The following is a 20,850-nucleotide window of genomic DNA, read 5'->3' on the forward strand; positions in this document are numbered from 1 at the left end:
AAAATGCTAAGCAGCACCAAATATTAACCACAGACTTTGTTATTTACACAAGCTAAACATACACCAACTCAGAAAAAAGGATAATAACAACCATCCTCACCATACTACTTTTAACAGCTGTGGCATTAAAGTTGAGTGTAAGGCCAGGCTCTGTAGTCAACCGTGGCAAGAAAAAGGCAAAGGATTCCTCTTCAGAGTTCTTCTGCTGAGTAAAGCGAGCCGATCCTAAAATACTTCTCCTGCTTTATTGGCAGAAGCAGAAAACTTAGTTAGTTTCTTTTTTTTTTTTCTTCCAAACAAAGAACGACAACAAGAAGATGGATTGCCAAGACCTCATCAACTTATCTTTCCTTGAAAATGATCTCTACAAAATAAAGTTCACAGAGCTGTAGCCTAGGAGAAGAGAGTCAGCATAACTTCTGTCTACGTAGGCCAGGGACTAAAAACCTTGAAAGCCATTCAAAGACCCTGAGAAGACTGCTATGCAATCTGTTGATGAAGGACTCTTGCAACTCCATAAATGAGCTGGTAAAACATGCTTGGACTGCTTTCATGCCAGGTAGCCCTGGTGAGATAACTATAGTCAGAATATTATTTACATTCTAGGCTGAAAAGCTCACTTGTGGCTGACAGTGCCTTGAAATGAAAGCTGGGGGTGTCTGGGGTGCTCTGAAACTCCACGTGATTCAAGAGAACTAACTTAAGTAGAAAATGGTCCAAAATGTTTTCTTCTAATTAAGACCACTTCAGAACAGAAATATTCTTTCTTACAACACTGAATTAAGAACCTCGACATATTCTGTACAGACCTGCATGCTTCCCCACGTCTTATTTTTTGCCATCTTTCATAAAGGTCACTTGCAAGCTCAGAATCCACGTCCCAGGCAGAACGGTCCAGAGAGAGACTCTTCTGCCAAAGCAGATTTGCTAAAAGGATAATAGATTTTTCAGATTTTACTGAGATAATATTTGCTCCTTCCATCAATCTACTTCTGAACACGAGTAATCAGTACCTGCAAAACCAGACCCAAAACAAAAAAGGCAACGCACTTTTCCCCTTTGAAGTGAGAATATGCAAGGGTATATATATACTATTTTCCATATCAGATTCACTTAAAGAAATACATCTGCAAAACCAAAGTAACTGTACATGCAAACAAGGGAGTGGGTATTCACAGGCTGTATATGCTCTAGTAAGTCCTTTTTACTGCTGCTATTTCTAATAGATGCCATTGAAGAGTAACCATGTTATCAGTAGCCTACACAGTACTTTCCACTGATGGCAGTAAGCTATCAAGATAATAAACTACATAGTGGTACAAAATTATACTAGCATGGCACAGCAGGGAACAGGAAAATTCCCACAGCTTGGCAAAAACAATCTTTTCATTTTATCTTTTTTTCTAGATGCTGATCATTTTCTCAAATTCTTCTTAAGATGAATTGCAAGGCTTTACATCAGTCTAAAGATTAGTGCATTTTAGGAAGTTACACTCATATTGGTTCAAGCATTTTCACACAGCAGAAAGTAGTTAGAAAAGCAAATGTCTTTAGAAAGAAAACAAAAATTACTTATTTTGAAATTGTATGCACTTTATTTTACAAACCTTAATGCTTAAAGTAATGAATTGAGATTGGTGATTATTGGAATAATCCAACTACAATTTCTTTAGGTCAGTACCTTTAGGCCCATGCATTACACATTTCTGTTTAACAAATATTAGTATCCTAAAGCAGAAAGCAGAATACCTGTAAGCACAGATCTTATTATGTGCATAATTAGAATGAAAATAAAGTAAGCAATAGGATTCGGTGGTATCAGCCACATTCCTTCGCTGAGATTTAAAACAAAACCAAAACAAAATGCCAAAAAAAAAAACCCACCAAAAAAACCAAACAAAACAGCAAACATTTGCTTGTAGGATATGCACCTCAACATGCAATTGTTTCAGTAATTTTTCAAGTACCATGTTTCTGTATGTCACCTCAATTCTCATTTTCACATCTGACTACTACTGCCTTCCTCATATCCTCACACAAAAATACATTTCAGGAAATGTCATCTTGAAAACATTTCCAGGAGAGCACTCAAACATTTAAAGCCTGTGATATCAGCCACCTTCTGAAACTCCTTACTGCACAGAGAATAAAAATCACTGTTCTGAATCATCAGCTTTTAACAGGTTCAACATTCTTTAGGCAGTATCACACCATGTAATACCTATTGCTGTATTTTGGTAAATGCCAGCCAGGTACTTAAAACAGCTCCCAGCATTACAGTATCTGGAGATAGGTTCCTCAGTTCCAGAAAATATGAAACTCCTTTCTTTCTGTTTCAAATTATCATATGACAATATGTGTTAAGGATGCAGTTTCATAAGCCTGATAAACCATCTTTTGCTGACATCTATGGAATTATTGCTGTGGGAAAAAGACAAAGGAAGGCCTTCAAATTTAACTCTGGATACAGGCAGATATTGGTCAACTTTTTTGGTGTGTTTTTCATCAAAGAATTCCCAGGATCTGGGCCCAGGTTATGCACATTTTCTAATAACTTTGAGTTAGTGGACAGTTTCACCATTCTATCTCAACATCTCTCAAGAAAATTAGTATGAAGACAGAAAAGGGCAATACATCACCAAAGAGAACTAATAGGAGAGTCTTAGATACTAAAATAAGTTTCAAGACAGAACAATAGCTTAGCACGTGCTATGGAATTAGATGTCTGAAATACTGCACCATGTACTCAGTACCCTCAGCCATTTATATACTCCCAGAAAAGTGGATGTTTTTAAAAAAACGTAAAACCAAGTACTTGCATGAACAATCTCATATCCTCATTACAAGTCCTTTTATATAAAATTAATTTTCTACAATAAAACTACTGTCAGATGCCAAAAAAAGCCTTAGACAAGCCTACCTGAATCAGACTTTCCCAAGTAGCACTGAATATCACAGTGGGCAGTTGCTTCAAACTTAAGATCTCCCCGCTGGAAAAAAACAAAACAAAAATATGACAAAACAATAGAACAAATTCCAGTTTCTCGGTGCATGATTTTGTAGAGTCAAATAAGATAATTAAGGCCTTGAATTAAAAGAATTAAGTGCCAAGAGAACTATAATTCCATCACTGTTCAACTCTGGGGACTTAACTTCTCAAGCTACAGAATGGTTTAACAGAGTGGTCTGGTACTGAGCTTTTCTTTCAGGACTAAGAACAGATTTCTGGCCTGAGAGAGACACTGCTGTAGCTGGGTTTGCAGTGCCTAACAATAATTCAACACACACAATTGAGCACAATACCTTGGACACAGTCGAATATATCTGCAGAGGTATTTCAAACATCACTCCCACATTTGTGGACAAACAAATACTAGAGAGCACATTCGTTACAGTGTCTTTCACACTGAGCTTCAAGGAAAATACATTCCAGCAGCCTGGAGGTAGTGTCAGAGGTTCAGCGAAGTTCAGAATCTGAAAAGAACCAAATGACAGCTGAATTAAAATTGGTACAGCACTTTGTGATGCAGGTGGTACCTTGAAAAAGGTAAACTTTCTCATCCTTTGTGTTTTTGCTGTTACTACATAGTCATATGGGCTCATACCTGATCCATACAGTGTGCACTCATGCAAATCTCAATATCAAAACATAAAAAGAACCATTCAGATGCCTACATCATGTGCTTATTCATAAACCATATTTGCCTGATTTGAAACAAGCAGTTGTGCCAGTAAACTATTGGCTTTAAAGCTCATCTATGCACTACAGGCTTCCATTATGAAGAAATGCTGAATCCTAGAGAGCACACACACATTCGACAATTCTGAGAATAGAGAATGGTCTGTAATTTGATGCATCTGTAGCAGCAACTCAAATGAAAGAACAGCTGTCAGTAAAACAATACAAAAGTAAGCTGGACAGTGAATAATGCCTTTTGAGACAGTAACCTAATAGTTAAAGATGTACACAAACTTTTATTTTCAACTGATTCCAACCAGCTCTAGGAACACCAAGTTCTTCAAAGAACCTACTTTGTATGTCAAAGGTCCATACCTTTAAATCAAAGGCAAAACATTGTACAAAGAAGAAATAAAGCTTACCTTTACTACATTCTTTGTTTCTCTGGCTATGAAGACCTCGTTCAATTCAATGCTGAAGTAAAAATTATTTGTAAACCATATGGACCAATATCCTGAAGTATTATGATGTGGTTCTATATGAAACAGTGCTGCAGAAGGATCTACATCAAAATACCTATAAGTAAATACAGAAAAAATATAAATACACCTGCTATGGTCCTTGAGTACACAACAAATGGTCTATACAAGAGAAGATACCATAGTACTCCTGTATGATGAGGCTCTTCTAAGTTTTTCTGGGGAAGAACAAAACTATTTATTTGGGAATAATTACATACGAGAGTAAAAATTCACAAGAGCCATGTAAAAGAGACAGAGAAAGTGTCTACCCTCTTGTTATGCTATAGTACAACATTGCCTATTGCTTTGTGATACAGCAGGCTGGATGAAATTGGCAAAAGACAACTGAAGCAAGATAAAACTTAACACACAATTATTGCTTTAAATGTGACAGGTCCCTTTTGGCAAATGACACAGCAACAACAGGAAGAAGCCTCTTCACTGACCTTGGAATCACAGAGTGACAAAGGAAGTTTACTTAATCTCTTTAAGATAAGGTACAGTATTTTAATTACTGTATCAGTGAACATTAACAAACAAAAATCCACTGTCAACCTACCCTTCCATCACAGGACAGAAAAGACAGGCTTTGAGTGTTGTAGTGCCTTTCAAAAGATTGTTCTTCTTGTTGTCAAAATAAAGACTTCCACTGTCACAGGATGCAGCTGGGAAAGAGCAGACACACGAAATACATCAGCATATCCAAAATGATTTTCATGTTAAGATCTGCAAGAACACTAAAAGAAGAACCTTTGCTGGTGCAATCCTCACACAGGTGAGTAAACCATCTAACTGACTAAGACTCAGTCTTTTCAGAGGTTTCAAACCTTGCCTTAAGAAGTATTCATGAATGCTAGACACCTTCAAAAAATACACAATAAGGCTGTGAAGAGCAACCTGACCAATTTTAACCATGTGTCATTGGCACAGCATTCTTACTAATCAGAGCACACTGACTGCTTTGAACAAATGAAAAACCGCTCTGAAAAAGAGAATCACTTAACATTCCTTCTTTCTTCTTATTCATCCATGTTTTCCCTGGGAAAAACATGTCTCAATGTCATTATGAAAGCAGCCTGTTTCATAAATGTTTAAAGTCTATACACTGCAGTCTAGTGGTCAGAATAGGAAACAGACTGGAGTAAGGAATGTTTAAATGCCAATCTCCGCTCTTCCACAAACATGTCTGGTTTCAGGCAAACCTCTTCAATGGCCCTGCCAAGAAATGTCACAGAAAATGACCACCCAAGCACAATAGCCTTTTAGAAAACACATTTGAAACAAAAAACCCCATAAACTATAAAAGGACGTTGAAAAAGCATATTCAACAATTATGCTTATTGTAAAATCAGCTTACATTTTTTTAACTGGTTTCTTCCTCTTTTTCAAGCATGTATAGCTTAGAGCCTTCAACCAGCGTAAGAGGAACCACAAATACACAAAAAGGGTGGAAACTAGTGGCAAAAAGAATTCATCCTCTTTCTCAATAAAGTCTAGACAAGTTGTCTAAGATTCTTAGATCTTTCATGGTCTCTGCTGAAAAAAAACCCCCTTTTTTCAGCAATCAAATCCTATTTAATCATATTCTCTCTAAATATATGTAACCTGTACCTTTACAAGAAATAGAAGCAACTTTTGTGAAGTTAGTAGATGATGAGGATAGCAGTACTGGCTCAAACTCCACAGGTGATGTGTCTTTTTGTGACAACTGCCGTATTTCCTGCACGAAGAAAATACAAATGATTTTTGTAACAGTACTACCATTATTAGTGTTGCAGCTCCTGTATTAGTCTATCTTCTTGTCAAATTTGCATGCTACCATCTGCCATTTTCTTGTATCTTCCAAATCAACACATGAATTTTTATTCGAGTTAACAGCTCTTATGTCTTAAAAAAAAAAAACACAAAAAAAAAAACCTGAACTACAGCATGTCATCTCAAGGATCTCTTATACGTTTGGGCACAGTTTAAAAACTTTGAAGTGTGACATTTGCCACCAGCAAAATCAATCTGCTATTAGAGAAAGCGAATTCCCTAATCAAGTTCACCACCCTAAATTACAGCTTCCTGAAGCCCACAATTACCTGTATATGCACAAGGCTGTTTCCAGAATGCATGATGTACACATCTACTGATGAATGACCTGTCCGAAAGAATAAACACCAAGATAAGTTTGCCAAGGACAGAAACACTTGTTTTGTCAGACGCTCATATGAGAAGCAATCCCAATTTAAATTTTAAAATCTTTGTGTGACAGACACCCTTGTAAAAAGGAGGAACTATTCACATTTTTGAGCTGGCGAACATTTGAGAGAGGAGTAAAAATCCACTCAACAAGATTTTTAGCCACAACCATGCAGGCAAGCTTCAACGGGGAATCTTCATTATCCCCTAAATGCTAGATCACACACAACTTCCCCCTCCGAGGGGCAGGAAGACAGGAGTTAACAGCTGAAGAGAATAGCTGTTGATGAAGTAACTTTCTAAGGGCCAGTCTATCAATAGCAGGAGAGAGTTCAGTAAAAACTGTTCTGTATCACACATAGCTGAACAAGATCCCGGCTCGCCTGCTTTTAAAATGCAAGCATTCCCAGGAAATAATACAAAGCCGGATTCAGCACTTTGGGCTCAAATCAGGAATGGTCCTATCACCTGGTAGGTAGCAAACTATTGCCTAAAGCAGCAGGAGATAGGAGTAACACAGCCTTCACTTGCTGGTAAGGTGGTACAGCCTCGGTCACTGGCAAAGCCATGTTCCCATCCACAGGGCAGTAGGAAGATGTAGAGGACCAAAAGATGGGCAGCAGGACAGAACAAGAGATGACCATCACACTACAGTCCTTCCACAAGGAAGATAACTTGAGGTTTTGCCCTTGCTTATGTTTGTATTAAATCAGTGTATGCAGGCTGACATGAAAGGACATTCTCCCACCTGACCAACCATGATTTCTAATAATGTGTGTGCTTTGCTCAGCTGCTTGAAGGCAAGACTGCAAGGGCCAGCCTCCAAAAGAGGGTTCAAGGTGTTGATTATGAGCTCCAAATACCCAACAGCTGTTTAAAGCACACACTCCTCTTCAGCCTTTCCAGCTGGTTAGTTCCCCTGTGCAGACCCTGCCTACTTGCTGTCCTGCTCTAGGTGCTAACTTTCCACCAACAGCCAATCCAAAGGGCTTACAGGACCAACCTCTAGCACAGACAGGACTTCAAATTGCACCATATTTAACAGAAAACAGCCCCAAAAGATACTTCTAGTACTCCAACCATCGAAAGTGTTAACAGTGAGCACTCTTGACAGAACAGATGGGAACAATTTTCTACCAGCATCAGAATAAATGTACCTCCACAACTCAACATAACAAAGCCCTGGCATCTCACTGGCAGAGAAACTAGATTTACAGTGGGTATTTCAGTTTCAGCTCTATGAAATGCCACATCACAGAACAGGCACAAGGGAAACAGTACATATTGTAGATATTTTGTGTATATTGTATCTATTGTTTTGTGACTAGATTTTGAAATGCGTTTCTCAAAAGACAAAAAGATCATGTTCCTCTTCAGCAAGTATGTTAAAAAATATTATTTTAATCTGGATTCTTAAGCAGTTTCTTCTTCTCTACAATCAGAAAGGCAAACTGTCAGAAATGTCTAAAAAAATCTATTCCAATAGACTGGAAGGCACTATAAATAATTTAAAATCCCCGGGATTTAGAGGATTTGCAGCATCAAGAAACTTCAAGGAGTTGATTGTCTTGCCTGTGGAATTCTAGCTTACAAGAACAAATGATGTGCACAGCTGTATTATCTCATTACCCTACTTTCCATAATGACCACTATTCCCAGTACTGTATAAACCACTCTGCCTACACAATCCCATTATGGTCAATTTAATTAATGGGAAACCAGAAATGCAGTAGTAGAATTCAAAGGACCATGTCATCTTTCCATACTATTTAAGCAGATGCATAAGCACGGGGGACTAAGAGATCTAGTTTACAACTTCACAATTGTTACCTTTATGAAGAAAACTGCTTACAATAACTCTGCCCGACACAAATTCTCTGCAAGTTGTGTTTAACCGAACTTACTTGGTTTCCCTTACTAGTGAAATTAGGCTATCACTGAATTTGATTCAATTTAGGATGTCAAATCATGTATAAAGCCAAGTTGAATTGCAGTTAACAGGTACATTTAGGACTCACCTGAGGTCTTTGTTCTTTCCATTGCTACATAAACTATAAAAAGATTCTCCAGTAAGTATTGTCTGTGCTCCACAAAATCTTGCTGGGCATTTTCCACTCTTACTGTTAAGCTCATTTCTAGCAGCATTGGGTCATCGGACATGAAACAGCAATTCTGGAGGGAGACAAAGGCATATGGTTGTGTGTGTGTGTGATGGGGGACAGAAAAAAAAAATTCATTACACTAAGGAACTTTGAGAAATTAATCAAAGGTATTATCTAAGAGATAAGGTTTCCAGCACCAAGTGCTGGCAAAACAGAAGTAACTAGGACCTTTGCTAAAATCTCAGCAGAAACTAAACACAGTGTAGGTACAGAGAGCACAGCAAAAACAAAGACAAAACCAACTAAAAAAGACACTGAACCTTGAGAGAATGCAAATTTATAAACTGTCTTAGTCAGTCTCACCTCAGGGACTGTAAAACAGTTTCCTTTGTTAAATCCTCTGCCTTCAATAAAATGTGCCATAAACAGACTGATGCATGTGTCTTAATGGTAGGAAGACAGTTCATGTTCACTGGTCTGTTTATAGTTAAATTTTCCAAATCCTGTGTTTTTGTCTCCATTTCTCACTGAAGTAATTTTAAAAAAACAAACATACATGTACAATTCTTAATGGAAAAATCTGTTGTCTGGCTAGAATACTTCAGAAAAATACAAATAGGATCTTATTTCTATCTGTAAGTAGTGGCTGCTGTTAACACAGCTAAGTCATAGCAACTACAAAGACACAGACACCATTTCACAAAAAAAAATTAAAGCCAACAAGGCAAAATAGAACTAGACAATCAACACTGAAAAACACAAATTAGTCCTGCATCAAACCACAAAGGTCACTAAATTCAGGCTCCAATGCCCTATCAGGGGGACTGATTTGCCCAGGATGGAGGATGAGAAAACCGGGACGTAAAGTGCTCTCAGAAGCACAGCCAAACACTTCCAGCTATCTCAGGTGGTGCAAGCAAGTACAGCAGGAGTGGGGAAGCGCCTGAGGATGGGATGCCAGCTCACAGCTAACACAGCATCAAAGAGACCCCCAGCACCCCGAACGGCTGCCAGGAGCAGGAGAGGAGGCTGCCATGGAGCCTGGAGCACAGGCATGGCATGCTCTTGGGAAGCCCAGACCAAAGGGCAGAGAGCCACACTCCACACAGCCTCCAATGTTCAGCCGCACCTCCAGCACCTCAAAGCAGTGTGCACTGCAAGAACCAAATGGGGAAGCGAAGCAGCACAGGAATGCTGCCACGTGCAACGTGTATTCCATACAGGAATACAGCTATGGAGCACGGGCCTCATCACTCCTGGGGAAAGAGATGCTGCCAGCCACAGCGCAGCTGAGTCTGAGCCAGCACCATCCACAGCATGATCACTGAGCAGCACGCACCCGCCCTGTAAGGACACCTGGGGAGAGATGGGAAGAGAGAACTCAGGTGGCACCACCCAGCACAAGGAGAACCTACTGCCCTGAAGGCTCAGGGCTTGGCGAGGGGCATCTCTGCTAACACACTCGCCCCTCCTCAGCTCTGCCTAGCACCACGGCCGCCCTCAGGCCACCTGAGAAACAGCCCAGGCTTCAGCCTCACAGCTCACTGGTCACTTCTCACTGTGAACCAGACACTTGTGGAAAGTTTCTGGAAAAATTACAGAAATCAAATAATTTTTGCACCCTACATCAGTAGTACAAAACCTACACATCAGAATGCTTGTTGGACTGTTTTGGTTTGTTTTTCGGGAGGTTTATGGGATGGTGGGTATCTTTTTTCATCTCCTTCTCTCCTAAAGATTTTAGTGTGATATGTGTGACAATTTGTATCAGGGGATACAGTTTTATAAAAGCACAATTCCCCATTAAACTGACAAAATGAAAAACACATTTTTCCTAAAACTTCTAGAGCTGTGGAAATTGTCCCTTCTAAGCTTGGCTTTAAAGAAGAAGACTCACATAGATATAAACCAATAATAAAACATACCTTAACTAGCTGATACGTGTCATTAGGTAAACTGCATTCAAGATGAACCCGTAATAGACTGGCATTCATAGTTTCTGTCTGTAAGAAAGAAAAGTGAAGAAAACATGAAACACATTGCTTCAAATGTTATATAAATCCAATTCACATACCATAATTTATGAATATAGTAGGACTGCTTCCTCATATACGTAACACAGCATTGTAAGGCATTTTTAAATGAATACAATCACTCTATACAGTAGTCCAGTACTCAATCTCTGAATCTCAGAACTCCATCAACATCAACCTACCTAACAAACTATTATTACACATGATTATTAAATATTTATACAGCATCAGCACGAGAACTCTTACAAATTTCCTTAGGCCAAAAAACCATACTCAACAGAGCCTTTGTGTGCAAAATAAAACCTTATTTCCTTGTTTTCTGTGTATTTTCTTTGCTGATTGGATACTGAAATACGGTATCTAGGCCAAGAACACAATGCGTCTTGGACATGGTCTGATACATAGGCTTCATGCCAAAATGGACAGACAGAAAATACTTGTTTTGCCTTTTGGTTGACTAGAATGGGAAAAGAAAAGAAAATAAAAGATGACATTGACTGTGCCAGCTTGTAAAGCACTCATACATCTAATGGGGCAACAGCACTGACAAAGCCAAGTATAGTTCATGAAAGTTATCTGGAAATCTGCACTGCCAAATTACTGGCACAAACTGCACAGCCAGTATATCTTGAATCTGAATTACATTTTTAAAAAAAACCAAAAATGACAAAAAAAGGCCAGAATCAGAATGGCAGACCTGTCACCCTGTCAGTGCCTTTCTTAGAGCCAGATTTCATGCTAATTTTGAGGCTGATGTAGAACCCCCACCTGTTTCTCCTGTGATACTGAAATGTCTGAGATGGGTATCTGCAGGCTCAGGTTTTTGAAGGTGTTGATGAAACTGACTTTAAACAATTTCAATAATCTGATGCTGAAAAGCAAAACTGAAGAAACTTTTGAAGGTATCTGGCACTCTATTTCATACTTTTTCAGGCAGGGGCATGTGAATAGAGAGATTTAGCACACGTGCGGCATTTCAGTTTTATAAAAGCACTGCCAGAAGGAAGCCAATATTTGCATTCCCAATTCAACAGGATTTCATACCAAAATGAGTGAGGCTGCACACGAGAGGGCGATGTAGCCCCTGCAAAGGTGGTTGATGGCAACTCAAACGCTGTCCCCAAACACAGCCTTCCGGAAGACTCTGCAGAACCCCTGCAAAGTCCTTTCTTTTACAGATGTTTTTGTCCATATCAAATTGTGAGACCAGAAAAAAAAAAAAACAAAACCACATGGCTGCTAGTGGAGTTTTAACAAGGCAGTAAGATTACAACTTGGCAGGTCATTTTCTGATCAGATAAAATTTGATGCATAGACTTCCTTTCTCAGTGCTTCTTGAAAAAACACTAGTGCTTTCATGGTCCTAAAAAAGGATTTGTTAGCCCCTACTTAATGCCATTGTCATTTAAAGTAAAATGTAATATCATTTAAAGTAATGTCATTTAAAGGAATTTAAGAACTCACACCACTATTTTGGTTAAAAAAAATCAGCTACATCGTATTTTTCCAGCCTTTGTTTTTCTTGACCTGGCATAGTTCTAACACGGGAACTGCTGTCACCTTAAAATTGAAGCTTCTAACGTACAGAGGGGGGAAATATGCTTCTGGGATGTATTTGTTGTTGATCTGTTTTCTAGGGGAAATTTTTATTTCTTTGTGAAGCTATCTTCAGAACAGGAAACGCGTTTGCATTTCTCTGAGGCAGACAATAATGCATAACTGTCATGCCCTATATCTTACAGCACCAGCAGGATGGCGCTGAGTTAACCCTGAAGAGAAGATACTGCATCTGAGAAGAAAACACTGTCAGAAGCAGAGCTCCCAATCAGACAAATTCAAGACCATCTCCCAGCAGTGCAAGCACTCAGTTTATACTGTAAATATCACTGCTAATGAATCAGAGCAGAGAGCTGAGTTATGCAGCCAATGTTTGTACCAGAGGCAAATTGAAAAGGAGAGGCACAGCAGGGAAATCTCAAAAAGAGCTCTGCAAAGCACTGCCTCTTAATTACCTGGTGCCTCTATTTCGTATATTAGGTACTCAGGCATACGTACTTGAACGTACACACACACTCAGCAGTCACAAATCCTCACAAATCCTATTTGAACAGAACAAAGACAACTGATAGAAGCCACACAAATTAAATTCCTGACAGCATTGGTAAGTCCTCAAGTTTAAATTTTAAAGAAATAAGAGGCCTCTTTAAACTAAACCCTAAAAAGCTGAACCATCCATCTGGTCTGCAAGGAGCCCCACTCCTGACAAAGGGTTAGGATTCTCACTGGGGACAGCAGAGAAGGCAATTATTTAGAAAACAATTCATCCATCAATGAGGTCTCTATCGTATGTGGCTCTCTAAAAGGTTTTCTGATATATTCTTGCATCATTATCAGGACTGCAGAGTTCAAATCACTTCCTGGAGTTTGGCTACAGTACCATTAAGAACAACACTGAGCAAACCTCCTCTTCTTCCTAGAGGCTGATCCCTCAAAGTTCCTGTCCTGGACAATCCTTGGCCCTAAAGTGGTATTTCCACTCTGAATGGTGTTAATAAGCTGTCCCTGTAATAAGGATTCAGCAGAGTTTCATCAGTTTTTTGAAGGCAGTTATCAGGACAGCACACCAAGAAAGCTCTACTGTCTTCCTTCCTTCCTTCTCCACACCCAAGCACCACACTTGGACACGGTTTGCTACTCTGATCCTCCGCCCACCAGTGCAAAACACAGCTTAAGGAGTGTTACATTCCTGCCAGTACTTGCAGTATTTCCCAAGCTGTCAGTTCATAAACTTTGAACTCCTCTGCGAAGTCAGTAAAGCGGTATCTGTGTCTCCTGAGATAAGACCCTCCACCATGCATGGCACTCCTCCACTGACATTTCCACCACCCTGAACTCAGCCGGGCAGTGATGCAGCTGCCCTCTTAGTGCTGTCCAAACACTAAACAATGCCAAAAACCAGGCAACTATAGCAAAGACTACACCCAGAAGCTGCGTAAACAAAGATGACCTATATGGGCTCCACCATCTGTTACGGCTTAGTGGTAACTAGCCACTGCTGAGTGGCCACGTGGACCTACTACGAATTCACAGTGTGAGACACAGCTCTGTTTTCCTCCCAATGAGTGAGCCCTGAACCCAGAAATCCTGGGATCCAGGACCACAGGCAGAGAACGCCAATCCCAACCTTTCAAAAGCTGAAACACTGAAAAGGGTAACAAAGATGGAGATACTCAACAGTAAGAAAGGCAAGTTTGCCTTTTTCTTTTCTTACTAAGCACAAAAGCTTCTGCTAAAAAACATGTGGGAATGAAGGTGAAAAAAGAAAGGCCTTTGTGCTTTGCCCATTAAAAGATAAAAACAACACAAAAAACCCAGGGAAGTTCATTTTCCACAAAAAATTCAAACACAAACCTGTTGCTTATTGTATTTCCAATGGAAACACTACTGTAAACTTCCATCTATAATCCCCAGGTGTATGTTATATTTCCAACACAAATAGCCTACAGTGGCACAATTTTACCCATACCCCTATTTACAATTCTGGCCCTGACCTTCAAAATAAATTTTTGCAAATTGAAGAAGCTACAAAAGGGGTGGTGAATTTGGTGAAGAAATGGACAGCCCATTACGAAAGATACTATGGAGCATGGACACCTCAGCTTGGCAAAGTGAAAAGTTCTGATGCCACCTACAAATGCTTCTGAGTGTAAGCATCAGAAGCAGGAAGAGTTACATAAATTAAATGTGCATCTCTATATATAAAATGGCCACAAAGCAATTTAAATTGGAAGTCAGGTGTAGGTTTCAAATCATCAAAGTAGTAAGAAGAAGTATTTGGGGTAACAAGGCCTCCAGCAGTTCTGATAAGTCACTTTACCTAGAACACGATGGGACTAAATGATGTCAAAGTTTTTTTGGCCTTCTTGACCAAGGATGTCAGTATTACTGAATAATTTAAACACAACCACCTTTAAAACCGGAGGCAAAAAATAGACACACAGCATGCAACTCTCTGTCTGAGGTTTCCAGGCAGTATCAGTGGACTTTAGAGGTAAGAACAACTTCTGTTTCAAACTAAACACTATTGTAAAGGCTAGAACTCAATCATCCCAAGGTGAAAAGGGATGTGCAAATGAGGCTTATGCTATCCTGAATTTACCCTGGTATTTTATGTCAGTTAAAAATAAACAGGGGAATAGAAATGTGCACAGCTAAGTGAGTATGACTGATATGTTTCAAATGCTTTTTCACTACAAGACTATGTGTAATAGTTATGTATCCTTCAGTGTGCCCTTGTGTAGTCACTCACTCAAACCTCATCAATCTCTTCTCCGTCTACATCTTCTGAGCTTAAAATATAAACTGGACAAAACAGAATTATACCTTTTTTTAATGAGATCTGGATCAGAACATAAGGAAGATGAATTGAAGAGGGCACTTCTGGAGAGGACAGCTAGCTGTAGAGAAAAATTCTTCTGAAAGGAACCCAAACTCAACCATAAACTACTCTCTACTATTTAGATCTTGTCTATCTTCAACAGCTGAGGAGCCCATCCCACTGCTGCAGCATTTCTGCTTAAATAGGTAACATGCAGTGAAGAGTGTTTCCTCAATTACAGCAGAGCACAGAAAAATTACACCCAGAGCTTGGAGAATTGAGTCAACACTCTCTCCCCCACCTCATGTCCTACAAGATTAGTGCCAGGTGGTACCACGTTCCACTGCTAAACATGACCTCAAACTTGTACTCCATACAAATAAAGCATAGGATAATGTTTGTCACTCTACAGTGAGGAAAATATCAAATGTTCCCCAAGGCTTCTCCACTCAGGAATTCAGACTGAACTGTAACAAAGCATGTGTGCAACTTTCAGATACTACCAGACAACAACCCTGATAACTGAGCTAGATGCGAAGATGCAGGCATAAACAGCATCAAATAAGCCCTTCTCAGTTCTATCTCTAGCACCACAAATTACAAAACCTACAGATTTTTGCTTCCTTTCCAAGAATCTGTCTTTTTATGTCCACAAGCAAGTGTAACCATGTGACTACAGGGAAGAGGAAATGGTATGGAGGAAAAGAAAGGGAGAGAAGGAAATTGTGCATTAACATTGGATAGAGGTAAGATTGACCTAACATACACATAGCAGACTGAAAAATACAATCTATGCTGGTAGTTTTTCTCAGGTAGAACAGAAGGCATCACAAAGGCAATTAACACAGCTTACATTTAGATAAAGTACTAAATTTTGTTATGTGCTAAGGTATTCCAAGTATGTTTTTGGAGAAACAATGTCTGTGTATGATACAACAGGAAATCTGAAAGATCAATTTTTCAAATTACTATTCACTTGAGAGGTTCTGTATGGACTGGAAGACTATGAAAATATCTGCATCTGCAACCAAGTGGCAGAAATCATTAAACTTCTTTCAACTCACATATTTACTCCTCATAAATTCAGCTTGCTGTGCTCTCCAGAGCTCTGTGTGAAGATGAGGCAAGCAAAGCTACATTCAGCACTGACAGGGGCAGGAGGGGATGCTGCAGCCTGACTCCCAGCTCCCATTCTCATCCATGTAGCATGCCATGCTTTTTAACTGTGGCTAACTATTGGTGCAGCCCTGCTGTAAACTCGCATGGGGAACTGGCCAGAAGTAAAAAACAGAACCAATACAGCTTCCTGCCCTTCTCAATTTTATCGTAAAAAGTTTATTTTTCTTTGTTTAGGGCAGACTAATTCTCCAGTTCAGTCAGAGCAGAGCCTCCTCACAAATAGTTTTGCCAGCACAATTTAGAAGGCACCCCAGCACAGGGGCACGAAGAAGAACAAGTGTGAATATTTTAAATGCCAAAGACTGTCTCATTAAAGAAGCTGATCACAGTAACCCTTATCTTGCAATCTCTCTCCTGCAGTCCTTAGTACATTAGATATTTTGCTAATGTTCCTTCCATCCCAACAACCCGAGGTCAAAAATCTTCTGTGGTTAAACAGACTTAGGTTTCTCCCCCTGAAATGCATACTGTACCAGTGTGTGTGATGCCTGGATGTTCTGAATGTGTGGAAGCAGTAAGTAGGCATTTGCTAGCTGCACTTTAGGTTCTTCTGGAGAAGACATCAGAGTTCCTGTTCCAAAAACCTGGTATTAAAAAAAAAGGTGATTACGTCAACATCCAGCATTTCAGTTATAACAGCAACTTCTAAAACTATATTGCTAATAACAACAATCTTCCCAAAAAAAAAAGATCAGTGTCTCACATTAAATTCTTTTAAAAGACAATAAACATAAATTTCCAATGTAGAAAGTTATCACAGACATAAATAGCACTTAAGAATCATCACTCTTTCATTCACTATTACAAAGACAAAACAAATCACTCACCAGCAGAGCATCAGGTTATCTCAAAAACAAAGTATCTGCATCCTCCTACTGCTCTCCAGGCAATTACAATACACTATCACCATTTGGGAGTCCCGTAATTTCTGAGAAAACTTTGTTACTAGTCCCACTGAATATTGAATTCAATGGCTCTGCCTTAAAAATTGAGTGAAATCTTTTCTCATTGTTTTGGTTTTTAAAGATAGCAGTTTTCAGAACACTGTAAGATTTGTGATTTGGATGGCTCTACTACATTTATACTTTGCTCTACCAAGATTAGTTTATGACAATGAGATACACAACAACTGGGGAGTGTGGAGCCAGGAGGGATCAAAGAGGCAGGGGATCATTAGAGGCTAATTAAAATGACTTTGGACTTTTCACTTGTATGCAAAGATTTATTGATTTTTAATGGGAAAAATCCACATCTTCTGAATTAAAAGGATAACAAAATACATTCTATGTTCATTTGAAGATCTCTGACTACAGACAGAAAATAGCAGAACAAAGGGAAGGAATATGCCCTTTTTTAATGGAAGTATTTATAAAGCACATTTTAATACAATGGTACCTCATCCCCATTTGGGTGATTTTTCTGTACATACCCTTGCACAAACACATTAGAAACATCAGATGTTTCAAGGCATTGGGACTCTCAGGAGCACTGTAACTGTGCATCAAACACTCAAGGTTTCAAACACTCCTTTTGAAATCCTTAAACCTAATGTGAGCTGAAAACATGGACAGCTACTTCCTCTGTCTCAGGTGGCTGGTGAAAACGTCCATGAAAACCATCAGTCTGCTACCGATTTTTGCAGCAGTCCAACAGGAAACAAACAGATTTTGAGGTGGCAATGACAAATGCTTTCCTGCAACTTGTTGATAAAAGGCTGAGCTGACCAGGAAATAAATGCAGGGCACAGGGAGGGGTGAGATGTCAAAAAGAAGTGGTCAATCACTCTATAATGCACTTTTTCCTCATCCTTGATATAATGTTCCTGCCAAAGGTGGCATTACGCCTAATAAATACTAGATAAATGCAACATTTGTATTAAAATCCCATGTATTTCAATTGAACTAACCTAAGTTTTTATTTAAGGAGCTTTGTTTTCCAGCACAATATCAAAGTATAGTAATGAAACAGCTTGATGATTGAATAAAGCTGTCGCTCTTTTTAAACCACTGAATTCAGAGTTAAGATTTTTCTTTGCTAAATAATAAAGGCCAAGAATTTGGAGTATATAGTGTCCCTTATTAAAATTTTTTAAAGTTAAAGACCTGCTGAAATTCACCAGTTAGACAGAAAACAGACAGCTTTAAGGCACAACCATTACTTCAACTTTTATGTTTTAAGGGCCTAAAGCTCTCACCCTGTGCTACATCCCCAGTGTGTTTACATAAAATACTGCAGAGGACCTGAAAACTACCTAAAACATTTCCTAGTGGGTTTTTTCCAACAAAAGCATTCCAGCACAGTGCAATCTAGACTTCACTAATATATGAAACTAATTAGACCATGATCTTCTAAGTACACACATACAAATACACTTGGTTTTACTACCACAACTAGCTCCACTAACAGCAGTAATTTTAACTGTATACATGTATGTGATCGTAACACTAGCATGATCTGGTAAAAGGGATGAATTGGTAACATTACCCCACCTGATCTGTATCAGGAATTCTATGACCTTTTAAAGGCCCTAAAATTATGAAAATCAGTAAAATTTACTTGTGTTTTTAAAACACAAGTAAATCCAAAACCCAAGCTAAAAATAAGAGTAGTTACCTGATACAAAAGTACTCCGTGAGATGAGGTATTTATAAATAATGAGCTTTCAATACTGCCTTCTTCTGTGGGCAGGAAGAGTACTCTGAAAGACATCTTTCCCATCGCTGGAATCACCTGCAGAGACCACAGAGAAGCTTGCTTGGTGCCAGTGATCACACACTCATCACTCAGCCACAGGGCGCAGAGGACACTTCTACATGTACATCCCTGCCTGTAAATCCCACTGAGCAGAACCCCAGCACTGAGAAGTTTCATCTGTGCACAACTCTCAACTCTTACTACAAAGAATTGAGATCACACAGCAGCTTGCCAAGTTATGGCTGGAGTTTCTCAGCTACCACGGGGCCTCACCAGTCAAGGCTCCTTTTTGCATAAGGTCTTAACCCTGCAGCAGCGACAGCCTGTGAGTGCACAGGAACACTTCCCCACACAGAGAGGGATGGCTATTGCAAAGTGAAACAATACCCCTGTGATACACAGGCAAATTAGTCAAAGCTGAACTTAGGGAACACTCTTAGAAACTAGACAGTCTGGCTTGGAAGAACCGTGACATTTATGTCTGCACAGTAATAGCCATTCAGCTATAGTAAAAGCAAACATCAGATGAAAACACAAAACCCCTTTGCACATCAGCAGAGGATAAAAACTGGGCTTCATCCAACTGAGATCACAGCAATTCATTCTTAACATGTGTTGTTAAGACAATGTATTATTATACATTGTTAAAAAAATCAGAGTTAAAATAATGGTCTTATATCATAAAGGCAATTATACCCATACCTGCAATACAAAATATGTAAAACACTTTACTGCAGGTTTTTCTGACTAATATGCCCATTAGACCATTCAAAAGACTGAAAATTCATGGCTGTAGAACACCCACATGCCTGTGGATTACTGTATAATGCTGCTTAAAGCAGAATGAGATTTAAACAGCCTAACACTGAAAAATTCTTCTCTTCCTTTGTTACTGTCAAACACATTTCCTACTGCAGGTTTTGGATGGCTTCTCCCAAACAAGTCTAAGTAGAAGTGAACAAAAAAACCACTAGCAAAACTGAAAAAGAGTTGGAGGTCCTACAAAAAAGCACAAAAACACAGAATGAAGAGCTTATGCCAGAGGCAGCACGAAGGCTTGGCACCTAGCCATTACATAGTTTCCAAAAGTACATCAACACTCACCCGGCTATGAGCAGGAGACACATGAAACTGTCTAGTAGCTGTAAACACTGAATTGACTACAACATCTCTATCTCTACTAGGGTTGTAGGCATGCAGCATTTTAGCTCTGGGTAACCCCAGTAACCTAAAGCAGGGGGAAAAAAAAAAAAAAAGAGAAATAAATTATTCACTTTATAAGGACAGGCAATGCAGCAAAGAAGCAACACAAATCACCCTAAAACACGCTGATCTGCAACAATTACCTAGTTATAATTAATCTTTGGAAACACACCAAACAAATTTTGCCTTTAGAACACAAGGCAAATATGTAACACTGTGATGTGAGGTACACTTAGCCAAAATTCATTGGAGTAACTAGGAGTTAAAGGAAAAAATTACCCTTACAAAGTTTTGTATAAAAACGTTTCAATAACTCAAGTCTTGTTTAGTCAGCTAAAGCAATGGTTCTCTTGAGGCTTTTGCTATAGCTAGTACATCCTAAACCCAAACATCTTAGACATTCCTCCAGTGCATCCTCTGAAATATTCCTTTAACTCGCAAGGGGACTGTGTTTCTTTTTGGTTACTGATAGATCAAAGGCTGATTATCACTTAAGAACATTTTTTTAAGTTTTCTTAAAAGAGAACTAAGAAAAATCTCATTTATTCTACCAGTATGTTTTGCTTGGGACTCTCTGGATTTTGTTATCAGAGCTTAAAGGAAACAACAAGCTCTTCCTCCACTAGAAAGGCAATCTTTCAAAAACTGAACAACCAGCATGAAGCAATTATTTGACATCCATGCAGAATCACCTGAAATGTACACCCAGAATGCATTATATGCCCTATTAGCTTTTCTTCCTTCTCAGAACTATGTTCATTTTAACTTACAAAATATCGCAAGGCAAGAAATGTAGTTCCAGCTCAGTGGCACTTACTACTTCTCTATTTTTCAGATGATGGCATGATCCCAGCTAATGCTTTTTACCCGAATGGAG

General features: G+C 39.1%; 1 protein-coding gene across 8 annotated transcripts in view; it reads right to left on the bottom strand.

Moving 5' to 3' along the window:
• The window catches only part of TMEM131L (transmembrane 131 like), a 79,998-nt gene that overhangs the window by 24,839 nt on the left and 34,309 nt on the right, over positions 1 to 20,850 (bottom strand). For 5 of the 8 annotated variants that reach the window (XM_066186105.1, XM_066186102.1, XM_066186104.1 and 2 more), the window contains 13 exons: positions 19,875 to 19,998; positions 18,690 to 18,806; positions 16,550 to 16,660; positions 10,412 to 10,489; positions 8,403 to 8,556; positions 6,285 to 6,343; positions 5,812 to 5,920; positions 4,760 to 4,865; positions 4,102 to 4,255; positions 3,304 to 3,474; positions 2,921 to 2,990; positions 810 to 927; positions 101 to 242 (listed from right to left, as the gene is read on the bottom strand). In XM_066186105.1, the coding sequence (XP_066042202.1) occupies positions 101 to 242; positions 810 to 927; positions 2,921 to 2,990; positions 3,304 to 3,474; positions 4,102 to 4,255; positions 4,760 to 4,865; positions 5,812 to 5,920; positions 6,285 to 6,343; positions 8,403 to 8,556; positions 10,412 to 10,489; positions 16,550 to 16,660; positions 18,690 to 18,806; positions 19,875 to 19,998 (1,513 nt within the window). Of the gene's footprint in view, positions 1 to 100; positions 243 to 809; positions 928 to 2,920; positions 2,991 to 3,303; positions 3,475 to 4,101; positions 4,256 to 4,759; positions 4,866 to 5,811; positions 5,921 to 6,284; positions 6,344 to 8,402; positions 8,557 to 8,849; positions 8,948 to 10,411; positions 10,490 to 16,549; positions 16,661 to 18,689; positions 18,807 to 19,874; positions 19,999 to 20,850 lie in introns of those variants that run through there. The other 3 variants (XM_066186108.1, XM_066186101.1, XM_066186106.1) reach the window with 2 other exon arrangements.

The sequence above is a fragment of the Chamaea fasciata genome, unplaced genomic scaffold, assembly GCF_029207755.1.
Source record: "Chamaea fasciata isolate MVZ Bird 193981 ecotype frontalis unplaced genomic scaffold, bChaFas1.0.hap1 SCAF_6, whole genome shotgun sequence".
NCBI classification, from domain to species: domain Eukaryota; kingdom Metazoa; phylum Chordata; class Aves; order Passeriformes; family Sylviidae; genus Chamaea; species Chamaea fasciata.